Source organism: Tamandua tetradactyla, chromosome 18, assembly GCF_023851605.1.
Source record: "Tamandua tetradactyla isolate mTamTet1 chromosome 18, mTamTet1.pri, whole genome shotgun sequence".
Taxonomy (NCBI): domain Eukaryota; kingdom Metazoa; phylum Chordata; class Mammalia; order Pilosa; family Myrmecophagidae; genus Tamandua; species Tamandua tetradactyla.
The window spans coordinates 73,161,999-73,175,403 of record NC_135344.1 but is presented as its reverse complement, the minus strand read 5'-3'; the positions used below and the strand labels follow the sequence as shown (position 1 = coordinate 73,175,403).

Below are 13,405 nucleotides of genomic sequence, written 5' to 3'. Positions count from 1 at the left end.
GCTGGGGGCCTGTTTTTAATAGTCAGAATTTGTGAATTAATTCCGCAATTGGCGTTTGGTTGGGCTCAGCCCCTGCTGCTGTTAAAGTCTCTTTCCTTTCCCCTCTGGGAAGCAGCCTGTCAGGGAGGGGTGCCTGCCGCCACCACTTGGGGAACTCTCCGTTCTGGGGGGGGCTCATAGCCGGTCCAGCTGGTCCAGACTGGGGTATGCTGTGTGTCCAGTCAATGACGTGGCCTCAGGAGCAGTTCTGTACTGTTTCTGGTTATTTAGTAGTTGTTCTGGAGGACGAACTATAATGCACACATTGCTAAGCCGCCATCTTGACCCAGACCTCCTGCCCCTGTTTTCTTAAGAGCGTTTTCTAAAGGTGACTATATCATTCTCGTTGTTTCGTTTCTGGCTTATTGTCTCACCAAATGTCCCATATGGTTATTCACATCATTGCATGCCTTACAACATTGTTCCTTTTTTGTAGCAGCATAACCTTCGTTCATAAGTATACACAATTGTTCGCCAGTCTACTCTTGTCAGTGCATCCTTCAGTCACCTGCATTCATCGGGCCTCATGTAGAGGGCCCAAAGTCTACAGTCTATCAACATTCTCAATTTTAGATAATTTCATTGTTCCCAAGAGAAAAAAAACCTATCAACACATCCTTGCCAAATAGGAAACCTAAACTTCCTCTTAACTCTTGTCTCTCCCCCCTTATTTACCTCTGCTGTTGATGTGGTAGTGCTGTTGGTTTCCTTTTGAACATAGCTCATAGCATACAATAGTAGTTTTCCCCTTGTACCTTGAACTTCAGCACTCTTTGTACAAGAATCATATCTTTGAAGTAATTCTTGTGAGAACTAATTCATATTTCTAGAGTTAATTATGGGGACACAGGTCTATACAACCCCTTTCAATCTTGTTCATATTCAATTTGGTAATAATGCTTAAGACCCACTAGAGAACCACCTTCACTCCTATCTATTCCCTTACATCGGTGTTCAGCCTCATTAGCTAATGGTTCAACCATTTCTAGCTTCTGTGTATCTCTAAGTCCCCTATTTTCTGTAGTATAAGTCTCTAAGTATACCTTAATGTTAGTCATTAAAGTGGAATCATGCAGTATCTATCCTTTTGTGTCTGACTTATTTCATTAAGCATTATGTCCTCAAGGATCATCCATCTTGTCATGTGCTTCAGGACGTCATTTAGTCTTACTGCTGCATAATATTCCATCATATGTATATGCTGCATTTTGTTGATACACTTGTCTGTTGATGGGCCTTTGGGTTGTTTCCATGGGGATTGTGAGTAGTGCTGCTTTGAACATTGGTGTGCAAATGTCTGTGTCATTGCTTTCAGCTCTTTTGGGTATGTATTAAGTAGTGCTGTTACTGGGTTGTTCTAGTTTGCTAGCTACCGGAAGACAATATACCAGATATGGAATGGCTGTTAAAAAGGGGAATTTAATAAGTTACTAGTTTATAGTTGTAAGGCCGAGAAAATATCCCTATTAAAATAAGTCTATAGAAATGTCCAATCGAAGGCATCCAGGGAAAAATACCTTGGTTCAAGAAGGCTGATGAAGTTCAGAGTTTCTCTCTCAAGGGGAAGAGCACATGGCAAACACAGTGTCATCTGCTAGCTTTCTCTCCTGACTTCCTGTTTCATGAAGCTTCCGGGAGGCATTTTCCTTCTTCATCTCCAAAGGTCTCTGGCTGGTGGACTCTGCTTCTCGTGGCTTTGTTGTTCTGCTCTGCTCTCTCTGAATCTCTCATTCTCCAAAATGTTTCCTCTTTTATAGGACTTCAGAAACTAATCAAGACCCACCGGAATGGGTTGAGACATGTTGTTACCTAATCCAGTTTAACAACCACTCTTGATTTCATCACATCTCCAGGGAGATGATATAATTTCAGTTTCAAACATACAGTGCTGAATAGGGATTAGAAGAAACGGCTGCCTTTACAAAATGGGATTAGGATTAAAACATGGCTTTTCTAGGCGACATACATTGTTTCAAACCAGCAAATGAATCGGGTCATAGAGCAACTCAATATTTAGTTTCCTAAGGAACCACCAAACAGTTTTCCATAGTGGCTGCACCATTATACATTCCCACCGGCGGTGCAAAAGTGTCCCAGTTTCTCCACAGCCTCTCCAACATTTATAGTTTCCTGTTTGTTTAATAGCAGCCATTCTTATAGGTGTGAGGTGGTATCTCATTGTAGTCTTGGTCTGTATTTCCCTTATATCCAACGAAAATGAGCATCTCTTTATGTGCTTTTGAGCTATCTGTATTTGCCTTTCAAGTACCATCTTAGTATTAAAACCTAATGTACAATAATAATTTTTTTACTATGCTTTATCGTGCATACATTTATTTACCCCATGAATATTCTTAAGTACATATTATTATTAATTTTACATAGCACATTCCTTATTTCCTTATCCTCGTCAACATGCGTATCATCACCATTATCTTTCCATAACTACCAAGCTGCGAGAAACCAGCAACCCGCTTGAATCGTGTCCCTCTTCTCGCTCCGGGCCCATCACCCGTGGGGGTTTCTAACCTGGAACTATAACTGGCCTATTCATAACTTTAGCCCAGTTTATAATTGGGTTTTTCATTCTTTTGATGTTGAGTTGTATGATTTCTTTCTATATACAGGAAATCAAACCTTTGTCCAATATGTCATTTCCAAATATTTTGTCCCATTGAGTTGGCTGCCTCTTCACCTTTTTGTCAAAGTCTTTTGAGGTGAAGAGGCATTTGATGTTTAGGAGTTCCCATTTATCTGTTTTTTCTTTTATTGCTTGTGCTTTAGGTATAAAGTTTAGGAATCTACCTCCTATTACTAGGTCTTGAAGATTTTTCCCTACATTTTATTCTAGAAGCTTGATGGTGGTAGTTCTTACATTTAGGTGTTTGATCTACTTTGAGTTAATTTTTGTGTAGGGTGTAAGATAGGGGTCCTCTATCATTCTCTTGGCTATTGATATCCAGTTTTTCCATGCCCAATTATTGAAAAGACTATTTTGTCCCAGTTCAGAGGATTTGGGGGCCTTGTCAAAAGTCAGTTGACGATAGGTTTGGTAATCTATTTCTGCACTCTCAATTTAATTCCATTGGATCATGCTTCTGTCTTTGTGCCAGTACCATGCTGTTTTGACCACTGTGGCTTTATAATAGGTTTTAAAGTCAGGGAGTGTTAATCTTCCCACTTCGTTCTTCTTTTTTAGGATGTTTGTAGCTATTTGGGTCTCTTTCCCTTCCGGATGAATTTGTTAGTTAGCTTTTCCAAATCTTCAGAGTTGGTTGTTGGAAATTTTATTGGTACTGTGTTGAATCTGTAGATCAATTTGGGGAGAATTGACATCTTAACTATATTTTGCCTTCCTGTTCATGAACAGGGAATGTCCTTTCACCTGTTTAGATCTCCTTTGATTTCTTTTGGCGATGTTATGTAATTTTCTCTTTACAAGTCCTTTATGTCCCTAGTTAAATTCATTCCTAAGTATTGATTCTTTTAGTTCCTATTTTGAATGGAATTTTTTCCATAGTTCACACCTCATCTAGCTCAATACTTGTGTATAAAAATGTTACTGATTTTTGCACATTAATTTTATATCTTGCCATCTTGCTGAATTTGTTTATTATCTCAAGTAACTTTGCTGTAGATTTCTTAGGATCTTCCAAGTAAAGTATCACATCATCTGTAAATAATGAGAGTTTTATTTCTTCCTTTCCAATTTGGATGCCTTTTATTTCTTTGTCCTGCTTGATTACTCTAGCTAGAACTTCTGGCATCATGTTGAACGGTAGTGGTGACAGTGGGCGTTCTTGTCTTGTTCCTGATCTTAGGGGGAAAGCTTTCAGTCTCTCTTCATTGATTACGATGCTATCGGTTTTTCATATATTCTCTTTATCATGTTGAGGTAGTTACCTTTAATTCCTATCTTTTTGAGTGTTTTTATCAGAAAAGGATGCTGAATTTTGTTGAATGCTTTTTCAACATCAATTGAGATGATCATGATTTTTCTCTTTCAGTTTATTAATGTGCTGTATTACATTAACTGATTTTCTTATGTTGAACCATCCTTGCATTCCTGGTATAAACCCTAGTTGGTCATGGTGTATAATTCTTTTAATGTGTTGTTGGATTTGATTTGCTAATATATTGTTGACAATTTTTGCTTCTACGTTCATTAGGGAGATTGACCTGTAGGTTTCCTTTCTTATAGAATCTTTACCCGGTTTTAGTGTTAAAATGATATTAGCTTCATAAAATGAGTCATGTAGAGTTCTTTTTTCCTCGGTTTTTTGGGAAAAGTTTGAGCAGAGTTGATGTTAGGTTTTTTTGGAATGTTTGGTAGAATTCCCTTGCAAAGATGTCTGACCCTGGGCTTTTCTTTGTAGAAAGACTTTTGATGACCGATTGACTCTCTTTACTTGTGATTGATTTGTTGCGATCTTCTATTTCTTCCTGAGTCAGTGTAGCTTATTTGTGTGTCTCCAAGAATTTATCCATTTCATCTAAGTTGTCTGGTTTGTTGGCGTATAGTTGATCATAGTATCATCTTATGATTTCCTTCATTTCTTCAGGGCCTATGGCAGTACACTTGTTCTTGTTTCTGATTTTATTTATTTGCATCCTCTCTCTGTTTCTTTGTCAATCTTGCTAATGGCCCATCAGTTTTATTAACTTTCTTAAAGAACCAACTTTTTGTTTTATTCATTCTATTATTCTTTTGTTCTTCCATTCATTTATCTCTGCTTTAATCTTTTTTTCTTTTTTTGCATGGTCAGGCAATGGGTATCGAACCCAGGTCTCCGGCATGGCAGGCAAGAAGTCTGCCTGCTGAGCCACTGTGGCCCACCCTCTGCTTTAATCTTTGTTGTTTCTCTTCTTCTATTTGCTTTGGGGTTAGTTTGCTGTTCTTTCTTGAGTTCCCCCAGGTGTGCTGTTAAGTCTTCGATTTTTGCTCTGTCTTGTTTTTTAATGTAGAAGAGGCAATAAATTTCTCTCTCAGCACAGCCTTTGCTACATTCCATAAGTTCTGATAACTTGTATTCTCATTTTCATTCATTTCAAGATAGCAACTGATTTCTCTAGCGATTTCTTCTTTGACCCACTGGTTGTTTAAGAGTATGTTATTTAAATTCCACATATTTGTGAATTTTCTCATTCCTTGGTCGTTACTGAGATCCAGCTTCATCCCATTGGGATCAGAGAAAGTGCTTTGAATAATTTCAGTGTTTTTAAATTTATAAAGACCTGTTTTATGCCCTAGCGTAAGATCTATCCTGGAGAATGTTCATGAGCACTAGAGATGAATGTATGTCCTTGTGCTTTGGGGTGCAGTGACCTATATATGTCTGTTAGGTCTAATTCATTTATCAAGTTATTTGACTTCTCTGTTTCCTTGTTGATCTTCTGTCTAGTTGTTCTGTCTATAGAGGAAGGTGGTGTTTTGAAGTCTCCTACTATTATTGTTGAAGCATCTGTCACTCCCTTCAGTTTTGTGAATGTCTGTCTCATGTACTTTGACACTCCTTGATTGGGAGCATAAACATTTATGATTGTTGTATCTTCTTGGTGAATTTAATTAGTATATAGTGTCCTTCTTTGTCTCTTATGATACTTTACATTTAAAGTCTATTTTGTCTGATATTAATATAGCTACTCCTTTCTTTTGGGTACAACTTGCATGGAAAATCTTTTTCCATCCTTTCGCTTTCAATCTGTTTGCACCATTGTGTCTAAGATGAGTCTCTTGTAAACACCATATAGCTGGATTATGTTTCTTAATCCATTCTGCCAATCTTTATCTTTTAATTCGTAAGTTTGGTTCATTAACATTCAAAGTTTTTACTGAAAAGGCATTTTTTTTGCATCCACCATCTTATCTTTTTAATTTTATTTGTCAGATCTATATATTCTTTTCCCTCTTACTCTTTATATTCTTTAAATTACCCTAAGTGGTACTCTTCAGTTCTGTCCCCTCCTCCAGACCTCCCTCTCCTGTCTTCTTTTTCACCCGGCAGAGCTCCTTTTAATATTTCTTGCAGGGCCAGTCTCTTGTTGACAAATTCTTTTAGGATTTCTCTGTCTGTGAAAACTTTAATCTCTCCCTCAGTTTTGAAGGACCGTTTGGCTGCATACAGAATTCTTAGCTGGAAGTCTTTGTCTTTCAGGATCTTGAATATATCATACCTCTGCCTTCTTGCCTCCACAGTGCTAGCTGAGTAGTTTGAACTCAGTCCTATTTGATTTTCCTTGTATGTAGTAGATTGTTTTTTCTTTTGCTGCTTTCAGGATTTTCTGTTTCTCTTTAACATTTGACAGACTGATTAGCATGTGTCATGGGAAAGGCCTATTTGGATTTATTCTGTTTTGAGTTTGTTGGGCTTCTTTGACTTGTGTATTTTTGTCCTTTATAAATATTGGGAAGTTTCCCCCCATTATATCCTCAACTACTCTTCCTAGCCCTTTACTCCTCTGTTCTTCTTCTGGGGCATCAATGATTCTTATATTTGCGTGCTTTTCATTTCCGTGAGAGCCAATTCAAAATTTTCCATCTTTTTTGCCATTGGCTGTTTTGAGTCTTTGAAGTCAGTTTTCCTGTCCTCTGTGTCATTTATTCTCTCTTCTGTCTTTTCAAATCCAGTGTTGTATGCCTCTAGAATACTCTTTATTTGGTCAGTAGAGTCTTTAATCTCTGTGATATCTGCTGTTTTTCTATTTATTCTTTCAAATTCCTCTTTATGTTCTTCTGTCTTCTTGATCTCCTTTATGTCATTTGCTTTCCCACTTATTATATTAAGTAGAGTTGTATGAACTTCTTTGATTACTTGTTCCAACATCTGTGTCTCCTGTGGTGTTTTAGTTTGGTCATTAGGCAGGGCTATATCTGTCTGCACTGGGATATGCTTAGTAATCTTCTGCTGTCTTCGTGGCATGTAAATATCTTCATTGATTTACTTTGGGAGTTGATTTCTTTCACTAGTGTAAGGTCTTGTGTTTGCGGGATGGTTGTGTAGCAGGGAGTGGGGCAATGAGTGTGGTGACTGTTTCAGGGCAGGTATAGGTGCAGGTTGGGGATGTTACACTGATGCTTGTGAACATGGGTGCCCAGCGGCCAGGGAGGATGTAGCTGTGCAGGTGCACTGGTCTGGGGGACACAACCCTGGTGTGTCTGGTCTAAGGCACGGGGCCCTTTGTGCACATGTGTAGAGCTGTGGCAGCAGGTTGGTGTTATGCCTTCGTGGATTGGGGGCAAATGTGACCTGGCTGTGTAGGTCAGCACCTTCTCAGAGCTGGGAATTGAGGCTGAGGGCTGTGCCCATGTGCAGTTCTAGGACTGTTGTAAAGTGCGGTTCTCAGAGCTCAGTAACATGTTTGGGGGTCTGTGCACGTGCGTGGATCTAGGAGTGCCGTAAACTGATAAGCAGACCTTGGGGAGGGGGCCAGATGAGGCTGTGCGGCACTCTGGACAGCAGGGCAGGGGTCACCTGGGTATGGAGGTGAGTGCCCGCTGCCTTTATGTGCTGGCAACAGCCTGCAGGGAGCAGGGAGTGGGGTAGTGCTCGAGAAGGGTGCAGCAGAGGTGGGTTGCCTGCACTTGGGGTGGGGGTGTGGGGCAGGTGCATGCGCTGGGGGCTGGCGAGTTGGGGGTACGTGGAATGCGGGGAATGGGAGCGAGTGATGGGATTCAGGTGTGTGGGGTGTGGGGAAAGTTGCTGGTCACGGGGCTGCACTAGTGAGGGTAGTGCGCCCCAGGAGCTCAGCCGGTCTTTCTTCCTAGTCCCCGACTCCTGTGTTGTGCACTCCCGCGGACTCCGCGCCTCCACCCCAGGCTCCAGCTTTCTCTCTCAGTTCCTTGGCCTCTGCAGTCAGGTTGCCCTATGAGGTGCAGCAGGCACTCCCAGGTCGGCTGTACTCCCGAATTGCCACCTCAGCCACCCTGCTGACCCTTCTCTAACTTCTCCACAGAGCAAGGCTAATCTCAGGCTCCTCTGTTCGGTCGTCTTCTTGGAAGTCCAACATATGCCCTTTTGTATCTGGTTTATCTCACCTAACGTAACGTCTTCAAGATTCATCCATGTGGCAGCATTTATCAGAACTTCTTTTCAGCATGTATCAGAATTTCTTTCCATGTCTGAATAATATTCCATTGTATGGATAATACCACATTTTGTTTATCCATTCATCTGTGGATGCACACTTGGGTTATTTCTACCTTTTGGCTCTTATGAGGAGATTGTTCAATAGTAGAAAGTTTGCAGGTAAGATGGATTGTAGTGTCTGAATATCAGATAACATAAGCATTCCCCCACAGTGTGGCACATTTTATTCATTTTGAGAAACTAATGTATACTGTGTGTGTTGTCCTATGAATGACTGAAGCTTGGAGGGTGGGGTACATCCTCCTTTCACTCCTGGGGTTCACCTGAGTACATTTGTTGTAAGGATTGGAGAGTTAGAGAACAGTTCTGTGAGTGTCTGTATGCTTAGGATGAAAATCCAAAGGCTTTCTAAATACTCTGAAGCCTAAAGATTTTGTTTTCATGGGACAATTTGTTTGCTGACATTTCTGTTATTTTTATAGAACCAACTGTGAGAGCAGAGCTGATGGAACAGGTGCCTCACATTGCATTGTTTTGTCAAGAAAACCGGCCTTCAATCCCATATGCTTTTTCCAAATATTTACTACCCATTGTGGTTAGATATCTCGCAGATCAGAATAATCAGGTAAGGATTCCCTTTGCATGTTCTCAGAGAAAAGCGGTGTTGTGTAATGTAATGTATACAGAATGGCCTACCCTCGGTGGTCTCGTGTGATTTCATTATTCCATGTGCCAAGAATGGCAGTTTTTTGAGTTAGACAAGATTTTTGTGAGTGCACAAACCTAATAGGTTTCTTTAATGCCATTTTAGACGATACCTAACTACCTCTTATTTGGGACCGTCAGAGATATCCCTCAAATGTGTATCTTGTTAGATGTCTTCTGAGGATGGCTGTTATACTCCTCTTCATCCATTATAATGCAGTTTTGCCAAGTTCTGTCTTTGCAATAGTTGAAGAAAATAGCTCCCAACTCTTTATTTACAAGGTTTTGGCCGTTATTAATCTCGTAAGTGGAGATGAGAATTGTTTGTATTTAGTAAAATCAAGTGATACCATGTTGATATGTCATAAACTTTGTTTATACTGTTATTTTTCTTTCTAGGTGAGAAAAACGAGTCAGGCAGCTTTGCTTGCTTTGTTGGAGCAGGAGCTAATTGATCGATTTGATGTGGAGACCAAAGTATGCCCAGTCCTCATAGAACTCACCGCTCCAGATAGCAATGATGATGTGAAAACCGAAGCTGTGGCTGTAAGTACGGTGTGATCTTTCCATTTAGGCACAGCATGGCTGTTTTGACTTAAACAGGTACACTTGGGTTTTATCCCATAGCTATTTAAGTAGCCACAAATTACTGAATTTGAAATGTAATTCAGGGTTAGTGACACATGAGGGAAAAAGGGTCTCTCCTAGGTTTTGACAAGATAAGGCACACAGCCGAAGAGTAAGTAGTGTAAATACATTATTACGTCAAAATGAAAAAAGAAGAAGGAGGAATAACCAGTGAAATTAAAAAAAAATCCTGTACTGAATGAAAAACATTTGAACCCCCTCAGTGTGCTGTTGGGTATTTTTCTAGGCATTGCGTAAATACAGTGGAAATAAAAAAGAATAATACCTAGCTCTTGCCTTTGACAGTACCGTCTTTAGGATAGCCAAGTAAGTAATTTTACTATGATGTACAATAAGAATGATGATTATTAAAAGATACACAGATTGTTAAGCTATAATGCACATTAAGTCAAGTACAGTTGCTTTGTGTTATATGACATGGCAAGGAAATATTCCAGTTACTTAATATTCATCATAAACAGGCAGTAAATAGGCACATCTGTTGTAGTTCACATCTGTGGTTCCTGCATTCAAATGATAAGAATTCTGATAGCAAATTAGAAAAGTGATAAATCCATCTAAAAATTATTCAATCAGTTTGGACAATGAGAGTACAGATAGAGTTCAAATAGCATTTTTTTTTTTATTAATTAACGGAAAAAAAGAAATTAACCCAACATTTAGAAATCATACCATTCTACATATACGATCAGTAATTCTTAACATCATCACATAGATGCATGATCATCGTTTCTTAGTACATTTGCATCGGTTTAGAAGAACTAGCAACACAACAGAAAAAGATATAGAATGTTAATATAGAGAAAAAAAATAAAAGTAATAATAGTTAAAAAAAAAAAGACAAACAACCAGACAGAAAAAACAAAACAAAAAAAAACCCTATAGCTCAGATGCAGCTTCATTCAGTTTTTTAACATGATTACTTTACAATTAGGTATTATTGTGCTGTCCATTTTTGAGTTTTTGTATCTAATCCTGTTGCACAGTCTGTATCCCTTCAGCTCCAATTACCCATTATCTTACCCTGTTTCTAACTCCTGCTGGACTCTGTTACCAATGACATATTCCAAGTTTATTCTAGAATGTCGGTTCACATCAGTGGGACCATACAGTATTTGTCTTTTAGTTTTTGGCTAGACTCACTCAGCATAATGTTCTCTAGGTCCATCCATGTTATTACATGCTTCATAAGTTTATCCTGTCTTAAAGCTGCATAATATTCCATCGTATGTATATACCACAGTTTGTTTAGCCACTCTTCTGTTGATGGAGATTTTGGCTGTTTCCATCTCTTTGCAATTGTAAATAACGCTGCTATAAACATTGGTGTGCAAATGTCCATTTGTGTCTTTGCCCTTAAGTCCTTTGAGTAGATACCCAGCAATGGTATTGCTGAGTTGTACGGCAATTCTATATTCAGCTTTTTGAGGAACCGCCAAACTGCCTTCCACAGTGGTTGCACCCTTTGACATTCCCACCAACAGTGGATAAGTGTGCCTCTTTCTCCACATCCTCTCCAGCGCTTGTCATTTTCTGTTTTGTTGATAATGGCCATTCTGGTGGGTGTGAGATGATATCTCATTGTGGTTTTGATTTGCATTTCTCTAATGGCCAGGGACATTGAGCATCTCTTCATGTGCCTTTTGGCCATTTGTATTTCCTCTTCTGAGAGGTGTCTGTTAAGTCTTTTTCCCATTTTGTAATTGGGTTGACTGTCTTTTTGTTGTTGTTGATTTGAACAATCTCTTTATAAATTCTGAATACTAGACATTTATCTGATATGTCATTTCCAAATATTGTCTCCCATTGTGTAGGCTTTCTACTTTCTTGGTGAAGTTCTTTGATGCACAAAAGTGTTTAATTTTGAGGAGTTCCCATTTATTTATTTCCTTCTTCAGTGCTCTTGCTTTAGGTTTAAGGTCCATAAAACCGCCTCCAATTGTAAGTTTCATAAGATATCTCCCTACATTTTCCTCTAACTGTTTTATGGTCTTAGACCTAATGTTTAGATCTTTGATCCATTTTGAGTTAACTTTTGTATAGGGTGTGAGATATGGGTCTTCTTTCATTCTTTTGCATATGGATATCCAGTTCTCTAGGCACCATTTATTGAAGAGACTGTTCTGTCCCAGGTGAGTTGGCTTGACTGCCTTATCAAAGATCAAATGTCCATAGATGAGAGGGTCTATATCTGAGCATTCTATTCGATTCCATTGGTCAATATATCTATCTTTATGCCAATACCATGCTGTTTTGACCACTGTGGCTTCATAATATGCCTTAAAGTCAGGCAGCGTGAGACCTCCAGCTTCGTTTTTTTCCTCAAGATGTTTTTAGCAATTCGGGGCACCCTGCCCTTCCAGATAAATTTGCTTATTGGTTTTTCTATTTCTGAAAAATAAGTTGTTGGGATTTTGATTGGTATTGCATTGAATCTGTAAATCAATTTAGGTAGGATTGACATCTTAACTATATTTAGTCTTCCAATCCATGAACACGGTAAACCCTTCCATCTATTTAGGTCTTCTGTGATTTCTTTTAACAGTTTTTTGTAGTTTTCTTTGTATAGGTTTTTTGTCTCTTTAGTTAAATTTATTCCTAGGTATTTTATTCTTTTAGTTGCAATTATAAATGGGATTCGTTTCTTGATTTCCCCCTCAACTTGTTCATTACTAGTGTATAGAAACACTACAGATTTTTGAATGTTGATCTTGTAACCTGCTACTTTTCTGTACTCATTTATTAGCTCTAGTAGTTTTGTTGTGGATTTTTCCGGGTTTTCGACATGTATAGTATCATATCGTCTGCAAACAGTGATAGTTTTACTTCTTCCTTTCCAATTTTGATGCCTTGTATTTCTTTTTCTTGTCTAATTGCTCTGGCTAGAACCTCCAACACAACATAATAGTGGTGATAGTGGACATCCTTGTCTTGTTCCTGATCTTAGGGGGAAAGTTTTCAATTTTTCCCCATTGAGGATGATATTAGCTGTGGGTTTTTCATATATTCCCTCTATCATTTTAAGGAAGTTCCCTTGTATTCCTATCTTTTGAACTGTTTTCAACAGGAAAAGATGTTGAATCTTGTCAAATGCCTTCTCTGCATCAATTGAGATGATCATGTGATTTTTCTGCTTTGATTTGTTGATGTGGTGTATTACATTAATTGATTTTCTTATGTTGAACCATCCTTGCATACCTGGGATGAATCCTACTTGGTCATGATGTATAATTCTTTTAATGTGTTGTTGGATACGATTTGCTAGAATTTTATTGAGGATTTTTGCATCTATATTCATTAGAGAGATTGGTCTGTAGTTTTCTTTTTTTGTAATATCTTTGCCTGGTTTTGATATGAGGGTGGTGTTGGCTTCATAGAATGAATTAGGTAGTTTTCCCTCCACTTCGATTTTTTTTGAAGAGTTTGAGGAGAGTTGGTACTAATTCTTTCTGGAATGTTTGATAGAATTCACATGTGAAGCCGTCTGGTCCTGGACTTTTCTTTTTAGGAAGCTTTTGAATGACTAATTCAATTTCTTTACTTGTGATTGGTTTGTTGAGGTCATCTATTTCTTCTTGAGTCAAAGTTGGTTGTTCATGTCTTTCCAGGAACCCGTCCATTTCATCTAAATTGTTGTATTTATTAGCGTAAAGTTGTTCATAGTATCCTGTTATTACCTCCTTTATTTCTGTGAGGTCAGTAGTTATGTCTCCTCTTCCATTTCTGATCTTATTTATTTGCATCCTCTCTCTTCTTGTTTTTGTCAATCTTGCTAAGGGCCCATCAATCTTATTGATTTTCTCATAGAACCAACTTCTGGTCTTATTGATTTTCTCTATTGTTTTCATGTTTTCAATTTCATTTATTTCTGCTCTAATCTTTGTTATTTCTTTCCTTTTGCTTGCTTTGGGATTAGTTTGCTGTTC

The 13,405-nt window shown here is 38.5% G+C and overlaps 1 protein-coding gene across 9 annotated transcripts in view; it reads left to right on the top strand.

Annotated features, from left to right (window-relative positions):
- Window positions 1-13,405, top strand: part of PPP4R1 (protein phosphatase 4 regulatory subunit 1) — a 129,509-nt gene that overhangs the window by 65,097 nt on the left and 51,007 nt on the right. For all 9 annotated transcript variants that reach the window (XR_013165295.1, XR_013165294.1, XM_077135977.1 and 6 more), the window contains 2 exons: window positions 8,609-8,751; window positions 9,231-9,377. Coding sequence is in view for 7 of the 9 variants with exons in the window: in XM_077135977.1 (XP_076992092.1) it covers window positions 8,609-8,751; window positions 9,231-9,377 (290 nt within the window). In the remaining 2 variants the exon portion in view is untranslated. The remainder of the gene's footprint in view (window positions 1-8,608; window positions 8,752-9,230; window positions 9,378-13,405) is intronic.